We start from the raw sequence: 17,586 nt of genomic DNA, 5'->3' as shown, positions 1-17,586 counted from the left end.
CATGCGTAAAAGGGGAGGACCAAAGAGGTCCCCCCGTAGATTCTTTTTGCAGGTCCACCCGAATGGGCATGGGCCCCTCCGAGGCTCCCCCTCCTGGCACGACCCTGTGTGATAGTAATGTTTTAACATACTGTGCTGATCTCATGTGAACCTTTTCAGGCATTTGCTCTCAGGTTGCTGCAGACCTTCCTGAACCTGCGTTCGCTAAGCAACTCTGTTTACTTCAGACTGGAGACTTTGTACTGATGAGAAGCTTCAAACGTCAATGGGACCACCCATTTCAGATTCTTCTGGCGACCCAGACAGATGACCTTGCTACTTGGCTGCCCGTAGTATCCAACTACCATATCATTGCTGCAGGGAGGTTCCTGCACCGACCGTGGCTCCCCGGCTTGCTGCTGATCCTGACGCAGCAGAATAATGCACCACCCGACAGAGGGCAGAATAATCCCTGTGTGACAGTCTACTCTCACTCTCACACCTGAAGACCAGCTGCCGTTCTCAAGCAATCTCAGTGTGGAGTGAAATTAGCGTCCACCTGCAACAGTAGCGTGCCAAGCTCCAACGCAAGCTCCGCCCAAACGGCATCATAGAGAGAGATCGACCCTGGCATCCATTTAGGGTTCATGTCTGATCATTAAAGAGCTCAATGTGTTGTTTGGTTATTTTAGCTATCATCATTGTGTTTCCTATTGTCTTCTTTAATCAATCTGCTTCACCCCATGTTAACCGCTCTGCCACTCACTACAGTTCCTTCTCTGCCCCGTGGTCGCTGAGTGCCCAGAAGGGTTCTGAGGGCAACCTCCGGCGGTTAAAAGTGAAGCCTATGCTGAAGTGCATTCGGCTGCAGTTCCCCCTTCATCCGCTAGGGGCTGGCTCCAAAACAGAGCCAATCTCCATAGACTCCCATGTCCCATGTTCCCATGCGGGTCCTTTTTATTGACAGGTACCAATCTCTGGCTTCAAGGACGAAGAACATAGAACAACCACGGTTTTTAGCCGGTAAACAATGTGACTTAGCTTTAGCCCGCTTACATCCGTTAGCTGGGTAGCTCCTGTTATCTCGGGGTTAGCTCGGTTAGCTTTTAGCTACAGAAACCTCAGAGTTCACTCGATGTCCGTCATCCGCCATGACGCTCACAGCCCCCCTCTCAGCTCCACCTCTTTGCCCATATTTGTGTTTTCCGGGCGAGACGACGCGCATGACGCTGCCAACATGGTGACAGTAGGAACCGCCCACCGAGCTTCAATTCAGCTCTTCAGAAACCTATGGGTGACGTCACGGAGACTCCATCCATCTCTTTATACAGTCTGTGGTTCTAACAGGTAGACGCGCCATCTTGTATTTCCCTGCTAGCACTCTGAGGAGGACCTGTGCGGTCTACTCTGTCATTATGATACCTGCGCCATGTGTGTGCTCTGGTTCTTTGGATGGCATGGTGATCGGTGGACCGGTTACCAGTGGTGTTTTTCTGATTCCACTTCTGCGTCTACTTGTGGGACTGTTTTTTCCTAAACTGGGACTGACTTGTCTCCTTCCTCCTATGTGGATAATGAGAATTGTCGCAGGTGGTCTCGTGTGTTGAAATTAGACCTGACTAAGGCTACTTTGGTGTTCATGTCTAACACTACCTCTGAACCCCTTTTGTCGCATCCTCCTCCTAGTCGATATCGGGGTGGTACTTTTAATAACTCCTGTTGTCATGTGAGGTTATTTGTGTATGTTCCGGGCCCTCGCCGGGACCCGTTAGAAGATTTTCTCTTTGCAGTGATGTCGTGTCGTCGCCTCGTAGCTTGGCTGAGTCCTATGCGGATTTCCCCGTTGTAGGTCTTTTCCCGGGTCCTAAGTCTGAACTGAGTAAGGTGTTGGTTGTGCGTAATGGTGAAATGGAAGTGGATAATTACTTGCTTTATGTGCTCCTTTCCGGATTCTGGTTTTGTTGGGGTTTTGGACCGTGCTTGGTGTGACAGTGTGTATGCTGTTAATTTTCTGTGGCCTGCGCCGGCCTTTGGTGGTGGTACGGTGGTCTGGTTCTTAGGGGCGTGCTGCCATCGAAGTGGGCTGGTATATGTGTAACAGAGTTAAAATGATTTAGGATAAAATCCTGCTAAATGGGGCAATGGTGCCACCTCTTGGTCTGTGGACGTGCCTGCGTTGCTGTTAAGTATGGCAAAGGATTGTGGGTAATCCTCACTGCAACGGAGGATTCACCACGAGGTAACAGCTATGTGGACAAACGTGTGAAATTATGTTTAAACACGGTAAAAGTAAAGTTGGTCTGGTTAGATTATTTACATGTTAGTAAACTTTGTAATATTTTTATAAGTTATTTTCTGTTTGATATGTTCTGTTACTGTTGTAGAACTGTGTAGCTTAGCCAGCTAACAGAAACATGTAACCATCTCTCTAGACAGAAACTACTGTGTCCACATTAGATGAAGATCATCACTGTTGCCTCTCATGTCCTCGCATGTCATAAATGCAGGTATGTTCTGAAATGCAGTATGTTGATGTGGTGGTCATCTTTGTTAAAATGTTGTACCTATTTTAATAAATCTTAGTGTTCTCTCTAAAGAAAAAAAACTTAAAAGGTAACAGTCTATTTCAGACAAGGTTTTACATAAGTATTTTATATATTCAGCTCTTAACCCTGTGATTTAAGCTGAAAATTATATTTTTATTTTTGTTTATTTGTAATAGCTTAATTGTAATCCACTATACGATCACAACAAAATTTGACATGTTTATCCAATTATTAAATATTGTAAAGGATTGTGGGTAATCCTCACTGCAACGGAGGATTCACCACGAGACAGAAACTACTGTGTCCACATTAGATGAAAATCATCACTGTTGCCTCTCATGTCCTCGCATGTCATAAATGCAGGTCCAGATGCTACCTACGTGCTGGAAATAAAGGACTGTTAATACCATCCAGAACAGCTTCGGGTGTTTGTCAGCGAGAGAAACACATCAACAGTTACATATGTGCCCCTGTCACCCTTCTCTTGCCTACAGCTGTCTTCCTGGGTTTTCCCATCTGCCCCCTTATCCGGTCACTCGGTCCAGGCACTCTGTTCATCCTGATGACTCAGCTGCTTCTGCCTACGTCAACGCTATTGGGGTTCCATTGCAGTACTTGCTGCCCTTTTTGTTCTGTGTTTGCTGTGTCGTCCCGTGTATCAGAGCCTTGTTGGTTAGGCTGATTGACTCTGCCTTATGATGTCACATTCCTCGGCTTGTTTATTACTCTCTTCCTGCTTCGGATCTCCCTCTCTTTGATCCTTTTTCCTTCTTTTTTGATGGTGATGGCTTTTCTGATTCTGACTCTGACACGTGAGTGTTTTTCCTTTCAGGATGTTTTATGACGGATGTTCTTCAACCCTTTCTGATGTTTTAGTTTCCTGTATCTCTATGGGGAGTTAGTGTTATTTTGTGGGTTTGTTTTGTTGCTTTGTTATGTTCATGAATTGTGATCCTTTGTGTTGATTGTGTTGATCCTGAAAGGATCAAAAGGGGGGAATGTGGTGGAATTATGCGTATAGTGTAGTTTTAATATGTTACTCATTTATTAAGTTATATTAAGATATATATTCTGCATAGTTAGAGTAGCTCAGTAAGCTTGCTTTAGTAGATTCATGCATAAAACTAAGTGTTCTGTTCAAGGCCTGTTTCAGCTTTGACCGTTGTTATCTCCAAGCTACCAGTTGTTTTGACTAGTGCTGCCAGGCAAAGGTTGTTTGTGTATGCTTAAAGAACACTGTAGCACTCTGAGCAGGGGCAGAGCTCTTGAGACCTCTCGCCCGCAACATCTGTACATGGCCAATAAATTGAACAGAAAACAGTTGATTTATAGATTTATTTCTCATCGGATAAATTCCACAACACTTGTGGATTATATTGTTTCATATAACAACCAAATCTGATCAAAGGATTTGGTGCTTTTATGGCTCAGAAACATTATCAGCTTGCTATGCTTGTGTTAATAGTCTGATTCTTATGTCATCATGGTGACAAGCTAAAGGCTAAATATTGACATTTTCACAGCAGTTTGAGCGAAGGCAAAAAAAAAAAAATTCTTGTTCCTTTTTCATTACACTGGTAGAAATAAAGCTCCAGACGATTCCAGCTTAAAGTCAGCACACATTATTAAAGTCTAAATGTTAAAGCAAGAGGCAAACAGCTGTTTCTTGACACTTAAAGTGCTTTATTTCCTTTGAAGGAGATGTGACCTGTAAGTGATCTAGTGGTCATAGTGAAAGAAGCTTCTTCACATTTTTCTAAACTAATCGACCTTTGGCCTCACACCCTCCACACCCCCTCCATCAACATGTTTACCAAGACATGCAACATAAAAGATCTTCACATAAAACCTTTGAGGTTCATCTACAGAGCTTGTTAAGTACCTCCATTAAAAATGTACAGTATTAAAAGGTTACCGACTAAACTCCTTTTTTTTATCTCTGAATCATTCTCTTCTTCGATATATTAGGATATACTTTGAGGAATCAACAGTTAAGAGTAATCTCATTAAGCAAACGTGTAAATGATTTGATTTATAATTAGGCATGTTGCGGTCAACATTATTGAATATTCTTTATAATAAACATTGGAATCACACAGTAGAAAGTAAAAAATAAAAAGCAAGTAGTTTTACACTGAAGCCAAATAAACACAAAAACAAAGTTTGGCATTTTGTAATAAAGCAAGCTGAGTTAAACGGAGACGAACCGGAGACTTTGAATGACCCAAAAACACAATGAAGCTCAGATGATGATGATGGCGATGAAGATGAGGTTTGGCTGTTTTTCACAGTTTATAAATGACAACATAAAATAAGTGAAACAAGGAATCGTTAAGGAGGAAAAGTCGGATTTTGAGTACAACTTGCAGATAAATCGAAAGTATGGGTGGTAAATTTAAATCCATAATCCGGAATGGCCCATTAACCACCTTGAACTTTTCTTTCAAGCTAACCTGAAATAATCGTAGATAAAATTAAAACAAGCTAGCAGAACAGATGTGGTCATATCAAAGTAACAAATTTAAGTCACGTTAATGTCTACGTGGACTGAAACAGATATTAGCTGCGTTTCCATTACTGGTTGCAAAACCCAAATCTTGTAAATAAAAAAAAAAAAATTGATAATAAAAACAAACATCTAAAGTCTGAAAAATTACTCAAATATCGTGAAAAAGCTTGTTTGCTCTCATATGCTGGTTCCTCAGATGTGTTGATTGGGGAGCATTTTGCAAAAAATATTTCACTGGACGTGACACTGGGGGTCACATGACCAGTTCATTTCAGGTGAAGATGGCGTGGCGTTATATGGTAAATAAAGAGAAAAATACAGCCTCCATCATTGATAGCAGACAACAGTGAATAGTTTTGCAATGAATTAGAAAGCAAAATGGGGGAGAAGGGCTTTAGAAAGCTGTGGAAAATCCTGAAATAACGCTAGCTGGCATAAACCGCAATTCTCGGAAAATCTTGTCCCGCTTTCACGAGAATTACGGTTTGTGCAACAATCAATGGAAATGCTTGCAAATTGCAATTTGTCAAACTTTTAGACATATGCCTTTAATTTTGCGAAAAGCTAATGGAAACACAGCTGACGACATTAACCATTGAAATGCACAAAACTTAAATATCACACTTAAAAACTTGTAATGGAAGCACATTCATTTTGAAAAATCTCAAATTTTATCAAAATATTTTCATGCTCTCATGAGGTGGATTTTCAGATGTGTCAATATAGAAGTAAATCGCAAAAGTGAAAACAATTACTGATTTCCGTGTGACGTAGGAGTTCACGTGACCAGTTTGTGTCGAATAAAGATGGCTTCATGATGACCTCTAACCAGCAGCACTGGCAACCGAAATATCTGTTACAAAAAGTAAAATTTTTTGTATTTCCATCAACCTCAACAGGTCAGGGTTAAAACGAGAATTTACGAGAATTGTGGCTTATGCAGTGGAAACAACTGCATATTGCAATTGTACTTGATCAAAATGTTTTCAGTATTGCTTTTATTTTGTCAAAACTGTAATAAAATGCAGCTTATATCTCTAATAAGTGAAAAAAAATCAAAGACAGAGGAGTAATTTGATTTTGGATTAGGGATGTTAAGTTTGATGACTGCAGCTTTAATCCAACTTTCCCTCCTTGTGGATTCCTCGAGGAGGACCAGACTGGAGCTGCTCAGACAGCAGCTTGTTATTTACTAAATAAAGAACTTAAGAAAATCCTCAGTTCTTCACACCACAGTGCAGAAAAGACAATGAAACTCGTGAAAACATCAAACAGAAAAAAAAATAATTTGGGCATCTGAAAATACAACAAATCTTTAAAACTAAAATTTGTCAAACTGCGTTCAGGTTTTTGTGTCGAGAGCTGGGCAACACTTGTCAAAACGGATTACACATCATTGATTTTGTGCATAATTTTTCTCATATTTGAAACACAAAAAGACCGAGTCAAAGTTAACAAGATTCCTTTTTTCATAGAAAACATACAAAGAAACATGCTAAAACCCCTTATTTTCTAATGCTAGCTGCACTAGCTTCCATGAAGCTAACAAGCTAACAAAACTTGCATTCACTTGCTAGCATAACCTTTTTGACTGCAGGGTAAGTGAGGTATTCTGTTATATGATCAACACATCCATCCTGTGTAATGATAATATAAACCGAGAAGTTTTGAAGTGATGATTCACAGAAATCACACAACTCTAAAAACAGACTGAATTAGCTTTAGCATAGCTAACATAACTTTGTGAATCCCTTCCATTTCTGAAATACACATATTTAATTACTTAGATGTATAAAACAAACCAAAATTTATATTTAAAAAATGTGACAAAAGAATGAATTAACAGTTGCACGCTAGTTTTACTTTGCAATTTCAGCTTCAAGTCTTACCGAGCAAAAATAATGTTAATGGTGGGGTAAAAAAAAAAAAAGACCTGGCTCAAAGTTTATGTTGGTGTGCAAGCTAAGTCGTCCAGGTCATGCTGATCATATGCATGAACTTGAAATTAGAGCCAAAGTTAAGTTGTATCCACTAGTTGTTTTTTTTAAAAAAAACGCTTTTCATTTTTGTCATAATGGAAACTAGCGTTTTTAGGAGCTTGAATACTGCGACTTTTTTAAAACGGGTCCCATTGTGAATAAATCTGAAAATATGCAACCGTGCCACCTACAGGCCTGGCATATGTACAACCGCATTTTTAATAGTTTTGTTTCCTTGAGGGAATATTTATAAAAAAGGGAATCGGATTTAGCCATTGAATTTCAAGGACCTGACAGTATAACCTATTTCTCTGGATTGGGACGCTGTGGCCCAGTGTGGGTTGATAAATCCTAATCTCTTTTGTATTTCCACAGCTAACCGCATAGCGGTGTGACGCCTTCCTTGAATTATAACAAGGAATGTGACAGAAATCAGGGAAGTATTGTCCCATTTCTTCTTGCATGTAATTTTAACCAACAAAAAATCCACCACATATTTATACATGGCACTGTTTCTGCTTTGTTCTTAGTGTTAAGCTGCAAAGGAAGAGATGATTCTTTTGAACTATCAACAGCACGTCAAGCTCCTTTTGGGTCAGATCTGTAAGATTTGGACTCCAATGGAAAGAGCACAACAAGTGGGACAATTCAGGTGGGGTCTTCCCATTTTTCTGTGGAAACAGGAAAAAAGCCTTGCCCAACCAGACTTGTTTGTGGAAATGGGGCTAATAAACCAGTTGTGACCAGTTTAGATGGGCCCAAAGTTTGTTTATATTCCATCAGAAGATGAATTAGTCCATCTATCAGTAACAAAATACATTTCCTTCCAGAAAGTGTTTTAAATTACTTCCAAGTTACTTAAAAACTTCGGCTTAGTCACTTTTCATTCTGGCACATTTATCTTCAGTCAACTTGAGGTGAGAATGAATACTATCCTATGATATGTGTGCGATTATTAACAACTATGTGTATAAAAATTAAATGCATGATGCAGGTTAGGATTACATTATACATGAACTATCAAAAACCGTGAGAGGGGTTTGGCTGAAACCAAACATTTACTGTGGCTGCAGTACACTTCAGAGGTCTTGTGGTTCTTTCGATTACAAATTTTTGTTCTATATTGCCCAGCCCTGGTTTGTGTTTTTGTCATCCTCTGTTGTCACTCAGAGATTTTTTTGTAACCTGCAGTTTGTTTATTTACAGGTGAATGCTATTTCTGCAGCGTGCAAACTGCACTGAGGTTTACCGTTAACGTTCTGCTACGTAGGGGAAGGAAAACATCGACTCGACTTAATAAAAGAATAGAGTCTGTATACCTGATAGATCCTGGTTAAGCCTGAAATATGAGTGTAGCGGCGGCCCTTGCAGTGGGATCTGAGAGGAACAAGTCAAATCACTTGGCGCGAGGACAGAGCTGCTGCCTTCACTTGCATAAAAACATTTACCGTCCTCTGAGAATCTGATTCACAGTCCTGTAGAAAACAGTAACAGCCGATCCGTGTGCTACCTGCCATCCTCCGTCCACTTCTCAGTCATTTACATTTTCCAAAAAATCCCCAAAATCCTAGTAGTTTAAATATCTGATAATATATGTAGATTTGTCATTGTTCTGTTTTTATAAAACATTGTCGACCTCGTCTCTCCTGCTGTTAAGTGCTGAAGTAATTCTGGCGTTTTTGAGGGGCCTACATGGCCACGCCATTTGTCCTTTGGTTGCCATGTGGTCCGACCTGCTCCTGTCATCAAACAGGTGAACTTCAACCTCTGGAGGTTTTGTTTGTTTTTCTCCAAATGTCCAGCTCCTTGGCCTGGCTACTACATCCATCTGGTCTGACAGGGTCTGGCTTCTTGGCCTGTTGCTTTATCAGTGTAAGACCCAGATCACATCACAACAACGAAGCACCGTCTTTACTGCACTCCATCTCAGATCTCTGTTTTTACAAACGTTCTGTTTTTGTATTTTCTTTTGTTCAAATAACTCTTTATTTATTATGTAATGCACTAAAAATTGCTGGCCAGCATTTGTCCTGTAAGCTATGTTTAGCTGAAACATACATTGTGAGTTCATATTCTATTAAGCATACCTGTTAGCATCAGTTAAGGAGAAAAGACTGAAGGGCTATAAGCTATCTGTAGATACAATTTAAAACAAAATAATAATAAAAAACAACAAAAAATACTTTGAAAGGAAAAAGGAAAACAATAAACTGTTACTAGCTAAAAACAGCTAACTAACCAGCCTGCTAGCTAACATACAATAATGGTAGGTAGAGTAAGAAATTTACTTTCTGGATATTAACTAAAAGTTATTTAGGTAGTTAGCTAGAAGGCTGACTAGTTAGACAATTAATTGAGCTAATAAATGTTAATTGTCTAGTTAGTCAGGCTAGTTAGTCAATAAAGCTAAAAGCAAATTAGCCAGCTGGCTAGTTTTAGCTAGCAACAGCTGAGTTTTACAGCTTTATATACTAAAATTACCATAACGTAAACTAAAACGTTTTTTATGATGTGGTAAAATAGATATGACAAATAGTGAATTCTGGCTGGACTGAAGGTCTACATCTGTAGCCCATGTTTTGCTAAATTTGTCATTGTCAAAATTGTTCATCTAAAACTAAGAATTCTGGAGTAGAGTGCAGCAGATCCGATGCATCATTAGCTGTGACGGTGATTTCTGATCGGGTTTGGACTTCCTTACGCTTTTATTTTCCATCACACTCGTTTGAGTAAGAAACTAGGTGAAAAACGAAACAAAAGCAAAACAACAAAAAAAAAAACTTTGTTTATAAAAAAGTATCTGAGAAGACTGACGGAGATCTTTGTGAGTGTGTCAGAGCGCCCCCTGGTGGCGGTGTGCTGTGCAGCAGCTGTATTGCGTAGTGATGAGAGGTAACTGAGCTGTGTAGCTTATCTGAGGCTGGACGCCGTCCAGCTGCGAGTTGGTTTGGTCAACTGTCCTGCCAGATGTTCCAGTCTAATCTACAAGACCCTTAAAAAGTTTAACTACCACAACGCTCAACAAATTAATACGAAAAAAGTTAGACAGATTTAACAGTCAGATAAGCTAACCCAGTGTGATTGGTGTTCTTTTAAATGTCTAAGACCGTCTGCAGCCTTGCTTATAAGAGGTTATTATCATTTTTAGCTCAAGTTGCTATTTTTACTCTTGATAAATGTTTTTTCTTTAATGGATAAAAAAGTAAACTGAAAGAAAAAAAAAAATCTAATAAGATAAAACCTGGAATAAAATGTAGTCCAAACCTCACTGGGGCACCACCAGCTGTTGGAGAACAAATCATCTTCTTTCATTGGTATATGAAGTATTAAGGATAAAAACAGACATTTTGATTTTCTTTTGCAAATTATGTCAAAAATTTGATCAGAAATTGGACTCAGTGTAGATTAAGTTTAAATCAGTTGGCAGAAAACAAACATTCATTTAAATGGGAAAATTTCTTTCTTTTAATTAAACATTTTGGACAAAACAAAAATTTGGGACCAAATTCTGAAGTAATAAGTGGATAATTAGATATATTTAAAGTTTAATACCCCAGTTAAGGATGTTTGAAATCAACATTTTGGACAAACAAGTGATTCCATCCTAAACCTGTATGTGATGTAAATGAAACGCAGTGTTTAGGAGCAGGTATGTAGTGTGAAAATGTGATTTAAGATAGTATATCTGTCTCAAAATGTCACATACAACTGAAAATACGATCAAGTCTGAAACTCCAATCACACTGGAACTCAACTTTTACAGTTTGAGTTTCTCACCAAACCAGGAAAATCTTCAGCATTGTGGCACTTAAACATCACAAAAGGTTATTATCGTTGTTATTTTCACGCTCTGGATTGTCTCAAGGCAAATAAAAAGGATTTGACGTGTTAAACTGGCACTGAGTAGTTTGGCAAAGTCTCCACCAGGCAGACTGCTGCGATGTGAACCTGTAAATATAAAAGTAGAAATCTGGAACATAAAGAGACGGAGGCAAACGATGACCGCCGAACGGTGTGGCGCATGAGGTTGTTGGAGTGTGTGGCATTTCCTCATTTTAGCTTAATCTGTTGTTTGGTTTGTGAAGGTAGATGCGGTTTAAAGCGGAAAAATCTCAGTTTGGACTGACGTGTCCGTTGACTTCAGGAGGTCCGGCTTCCTCTTAGCTTCTTGTAAAACAGGATGAGATTGGCCCTCGGGGTCTGTCGCCCCCCCACCCTGAATTCTACCCTACTCTCCTCGCTCTGCTGAGGTCAGTCGGGCCCCGTGGTGGAAACCGAGGCTTGGGGCCCCTCGCCATACTGACCCCCACTGCTGCCGCTTCCACCGCCACCTCCTCCGCCTTCAGGCTCCTCCTGACTCGGAGAAGCCTCGTCGCTTGGTCCTCCCCTGGATGTGACGGAGGCGGTGGTGGTCTCAGGGGAGGCGCTGTGGGCCTCCTGGGGGGCGCAGCCTGGGTGGTTCTTGCGGAAGTGTTGGTTGAGGATGGCCTGGAAGGGAAAGCTCTTTCCACAGACGTGGCAGTGGAAGGGCTTGTTGCCGGTGTGCTTGCGGATGTGATACTCCAGCTGGTCCTTGCGGGTGTACTTCTTCCCGCAGATGCGGCAGACGAACGGCGTGATGCCCATGTGCAGACGCATGTGGCGGTCCAAGCTGCCCTTCTGGTTGAAGGACTTGCAGCAGTAGATGCAGGTGAGTCGGGGGTTGTAGCGGAACCAGCGGTCTCCCACCTGCTCCCTCAAATATTCCTCGTAGCCGCCCATATCAAAAGTAGCGTGCTCTTCAGCCTGACGAAAAGGAGGAAATGTTAGCAGCAAACTGGTAAAAACTGGATTTTAACGTCTTTATTAGCTCAAGCTGCAGTTTCAGAAGAAATCAGGATTTTTTCCTACAGAACTGGATGGGAGGAACCAAGTAGTTTGCATTCATGTGTTAAAGCTGGGTTAGGTAACGTGGGGGGGCTCGCAGGATATGAAAGTAGTGCCCTGTCTTGGCCCCTCCCCCTGTCTTGGCTCCTCCTCCTGCAACGTTACCTACCCCAGCTTTAAAGCAAGGAAACTCCTAAAACCTGCAGGAGTCTCAAGGTCCACAGATGTCCGCCACTGCTGTGTACCGCTGTGGGAACTTCCATCCCCTCCAGGAGGTTTACGATCCAGACACAACATGTAGAGACTTTAGATTATAAACGATCCATGACAACACCATTATTTATCACATCTTCATCACCATCACTACTATGTTGCTAAGAGACCTCTCTTTTCACCTGGACATGATAGATCAGACTGGCCATGTCTGAATAAACACTACATGTTGTGTCTGGATTGTAAACCTCCTGGACGGATAGAAACGCTGGAAAACCTCCGTAGACCAGCTGGAGGGTCACATGACCATCACAGTTACACACTGCTGGTCCTGAAGGACTGATGATGATGATGATCATCATTTGGGCTTGCTGGAGATCTGGTAGCGTTTTAAGGGTTAATCAACAATCTGGTTAAATGACTGAGCAGTATAACCAGTTTAGGAGACGTCACATCAGCCTTTTTTATCCGAATCCGAGTCCATTTGCTCAAAAAGTCGCTTCGTTTGGTGAAATGTTAACTAATTCTGGTTCGGACCAAAGAAGCGACTCGGTCTGCTTACAAACGCAGGTCTCGGCCCATTTTAAGCGGACCAAATACAGAAAGCGAACTATAAAACAAAGTGCATTGTGGGTTGAGTGGTGTTTATCACACTGCTGGTAAACCTGAACGTACACATGTGGGATGATAGACGGTTCTGGACAAGTGACTCACAGGGGAAACGTGGAAAAATTTCTGTTCTGACAGGAATCAGATCAACCGGACCGCTGCGATCCGATGCAGCTCCATTTATGGTCTCAGCTGGAGAATAAAGCACGTTTTTTTTCTTTTAAAAGGTCCGATCCCCCGTCTCTAAACCGAGTCGCCGATCGGAGCGAGTCTAGCGGACTATCCTGATGTGAATGCATCCTTATTTACCATCGCCAGGTAACAAACCCGGCGAGAAGTCGGCCTTTCCGGATCTTTGTACCTGTGAGCTCGGCTGTCGCAGCTCGTCCGCCCGGCTCGGCGACTCGCTCTTCGCTCTCTGACGCTCCGTGAGGACGACCACGCTGCCGGTGGGGCTGAACCTGACACAGAAACATCATCAGGCGTCTGCACACGCTCACATCGCTGCTCGTCGTCACGACTCACCTGTCTGTCTCGCTGAAGCTGGACGACGGCTGGACGCTGCGGGCCCCCAGCGCTGCCAGCGGCCCCGTCACCAGCGTGCTGCGTCCCGACGTGTCGATCATCACGGTGGCCCCTTCCTCCACCGGGCCCCCTTCCTCCTGGTGCTCCCCGGCGCCGATCCACTCCTCCATCCTCTCCGTCTTGATCCTGACGCCGTCCATCCCCCCGCCCTCCTCGGCGCTGCCGGTCCGTTCTGGCTCGTTGCTCGTCTCCACGTACCACTGTCCGGCCCGGTTGATGCGGAGGATCGGCTCTTTGCCCGCTCTGCTGCTGGTGGCCCCGGACCCTTCCAGCCCGCTGTGCTCCACTGTTGGTGGTGGGCTGAGCGGCTCCTCTGTCGGGCTGACCACCTCGCAGGCCTCGGCGCCTCCCCGCGGACCCAGCAGCCGCAGACCGCCGTGATGACCCCCTCCTCTCACCACGGCCTCCAAGGTCCTGCTGCTCCTGGAGCCCCGCACCACCTCGTCCTCCCTGGACTCCTCGTCCAGGTCGGCCAGGCTGATCTTCAAGTGGATGCCCTCCAGGATCTGCGTGCAGCGGTCGATGATGTGCTGCATCTGCAGGAAGCTGGCAGCCGTCAGGTAGCTGATGATGTCCGCCAGCTGCAGGCAGAGGCGGCCCGTGTAGCAGAAGGACAGCAGCTGCTCGAACACCGATGGGTTGCGGATGACCGTCAGCGACACGGTGCTCATCTGGCTCAGAGACATGTGGTCGCGGAAGTACGGTGAGCTGGCGGCAAGCACCACCTTGTGTGCCCGGAAGCTCTGGCCCTGAACGTTGACCACGATGTCGCAGAGGCGGCCCTGAACACGGAGCTGGTTCAGATGAGACAGGACCGAGTTGCTGAAGTCTGGGATGTCCAGCTGGATGCTGCCGGAGCGCTCCATTTCCAGCCTGCGGGGACACTGAACAACAGGAAGACCTCAGAAATGACAGACATTTAGTTTGTGACTCGATCCAGGAGCCAAATCTCTGAATCGCCACAGCATCTCAGTCAGGTTCAGGTCCGGACTCTGACCGGATCGGGTCTACACCTTCATTCTGTCGGACAGATGGCATCACGTTTGACTCCAGAAGTCTGCAGCAGATCTTCCAAACACGCCATACTGGTCCAGTCTCTTTCTAACTGGACTGCCATGACCTTTAACCTGCTGACTGAGGCCTGGAGAGTCTGAGACGTAGATCTGCAGGTTTCTAAGGCCTCTTTGAGCACAAGGTCTGATCCTGGGCTGGGATCTTTGGATGTCCACAGCTGGGAAGACTGGCTTGAATGAAGGACTCCAGATCGTTTGGAAACGAGGTTATCATCATTCCCACACTGATTCTCTGAGATGGTGACGTCTTTCCTCCTCGGCCTGATGTTAATACAACTGAATGCTGCAGAGAGGAGCTCACACCGATGCTGATCAGTTAATCAGTGCATTGATCGGCTCCACCTGGTTGCAATTTTCATGCTGCTTTAGTATTTTTGTTTAGTTTTTGTTTAATGAACAGTAATAATGGTGTATTAAATCAAAAATTCAGATTTTTTTTCTAAATTTAGCACAGTAGATTAGCATTTGCTGGATTATTTATCTGCTTCAACAACAGTGATAAAGGTCTACTGTCTAAGGATGATATGGAAGATCTGTACACAGCCTCATCATCCTCATCGTTCTGGTCTCACACACTGCTGGGAGGCGTCCCTTCACAACAAAAACTATCCATCAGATACTCTCTTTTCCAACTTTCTGTGCATCAGGTTCATACAACCTGATGGCAAAATCATGGATTGAAACGGAGTGCACTTTCTTTTGTTTGGTTTTGTTCTGCTGAAGAAAAGAGGCCAAAATGGAGGCATCAATCAGCCTGACAGCTCCCAGACTTCCATATGACACCTGCTGCAGCATGACAGCTGTCCTCTGGACCAGATCAGAACCAGTCCATCAGCAGGACAGGCAGGGAAACCCAGAAAAGATGCGTGCCAGTCAGTCCCAGGGGACCGGTGCATGTCCAGGTGTGCAGAGGGACTCTCACCTGAATGAGGAGGAAGAGGGGGGTCGGCTCTGGACTCGGGATGCGGTGCAGTCGAGGCTTCAGTCTTGCAGGTCGCTGTGCATCATTGGCAGGACAGTGGATGACAGCAGGTCGACTCGGCTCGGCTCAGCAGGGCTCGGCTCAGCTTGGCACGGGCCGGCAGGCTGCAGCTCCACCCGCCGCTCAGAGGGGCTGCGGAGCTCCGCGGCTCCGGCGGTGGTCGCGTCGTGTTCAGGGCCGGGGATCGGCGACTGAGCTCGGACTCCGGTCCGTCAGCAGCCGCTGCGCCGACATGGAGGTCTGGCTCGGTTCAGTGTCGGACCGCTGCTGCGGCTTCTCATCTTCCTTTTCCAGGGGAGAAGGGCCGAGGCTGCAGGAAGGAAGGAGCGGAGGAAGAAAACTCGAACAGCAACACGGGAAATGTAGTCCTCGTCTTCTAAAAGCGGTGAGTCTGTTCTTGTCAAAAGACTGCATTTCCCAGAATGCATCTGTCAGACGAAGGGTCACGGCAGCGCCAAGGAGTTTGGTAAAGTGGAGTTCTCAGTAAAAATTATTAAGATCGCTGCTTTAAAAAAAACAAACATATTGATTTATTAGCTAAACTGTTATTTTAAGATTAATCCAAACAACTAGTGTCACAATCTGAGCATTATTATGGATGAATTAATTAGATATTAATCCAAGAGTATGGAATGACAAGAATGCCACAAAAAACAATTCATATTGAAGAAAAAAAAATTAAAAATAAATTGGGAAATACATATACAAAAGCATTAATCTGGAATAAAATGGGAAGATACATGAGAAAGATGTACACATATAAATAAAAAAAAAAGCAAATATGGAATTCACAAATCAAATGAATCAGGAGAAGAATTAAAATATAAATAAAGCAATAAATCCAAGCAAATGATGAATATAATTGTGTGTGTATATATATAAATGTACATGTATGTATGTATAATACAAGTATGTTGGAGTTCAGCTGGACAACAAACTGGACTTGAAGACTTGAAGAGAATCAACAAACTGATCCAGAAAGCTGCTTCTGTGCTTGGAGTAACTCTGGAGCCGCTGGAGCTGATTGTCCAAAGAAGAATGGTGCACAAGCTGATGAAGATGATGGAGGATTCTTCACACCCTCTCCACAACACAGTGATAAAACAACAAAGTGTGTTCAGTGAGAGGCTTCTTCAGGTCCGATGCAAGACTGAACGATACAGAAGATCATTCCTGCCAGCAGCCATCAGCCTCCGGAACAAGACCTCCTCTAGTTAATTATTATTATATACTACAATATTGAATTCCCCTTTGGAGATTAATAAAGTATTTTTCATTTCATTCATTCTTCATGTATATATATATATATATATATATATATATATATATATATATATATATATATATATATATATATATATATATATATATATATATATATATATATATATATACATATATATATATATATATATATATATACATATATATATATATATATATATATATATATATATATATATATATATATATATATATGTATATATATATATATATATGTATATATATATATATATATATATATACATATATATATATATATATATATATATATATATATATATATATATATATATATATATATGTATATATATATATATATATGTATATATATATATGTATATATATATATATATATGTATATATATATATATATATATATATATATATATGTATATATATATATATATATATATATATATATATATATATATATATATATGTATATATATATATATATATATATATATATATATATATATACATATATATATATATATATACATATATATATATATATATATATATATATATATATATATATATATATATATATATATATACACACAACATGTACATATGCAAGAAATACATACACAATATTGACATATACAAAAAGCAACAACACTTATAGGACACATTGGAACAACATAAACCAACAACATGTACACATATTACATATACTTTTTTTTGACATGGGGTTCCGTTTGTGTAAAAAAAAAAAAGTATATTAATATGTGTACATGTTGTTGGTTTATGTTGTTCCAATGTGTCCTTGGTACATGTCTATGGCCTAATGTTTTTGATATTGAATATTATTGAATATTATTTGATATTGAATATTGAATATTGTGTATGTATTTCTTGCATATGTACATGTTGTACATGTACATGTTGTATATGTACATGTTGTACATATACAACTTTTGAATCTACTCCAAAGGGTTCAAGAACAGCATCTAAT

At 41.8% G+C, this 17,586-nt stretch overlaps 1 protein-coding gene across 1 annotated transcript; it reads right to left on the bottom strand.

The window, feature by feature from the left end:
- Positions 1–11,057: 11,057 nt before the first annotated feature.
- Positions 11,058–14,152, bottom strand: zbtb37 (zinc finger and BTB domain containing 37; the record flags this gene model as incomplete). The annotated part of the gene is made up of 3 exons (XM_079245280.1): positions 11,058–11,798; positions 13,063–13,162; positions 13,227–14,152. 3 exons carry the CDS (start codon positions 14,150–14,152, stop codon positions 11,265–11,267), a joined length of 1,560 nt encoding a protein of 519 aa, XP_079101406.1. The 3' UTR covers positions 11,058–11,264.
- Positions 14,153–17,586: the final 3,434 nt, after the last annotated feature.

The sequence above is a fragment of the Telmatherina bonti genome (genome assembly GCF_933228915.1).
Source record: "Telmatherina bonti genome assembly, chromosome: 8".
In the NCBI taxonomy this organism is placed as follows: domain Eukaryota; kingdom Metazoa; phylum Chordata; class Actinopteri; order Atheriniformes; family Telmatherinidae; genus Telmatherina; species Telmatherina bonti.
Note: the sequence above shows the minus strand (reverse complement) of the source record. Positions and strands in the feature narration are given on the sequence as shown.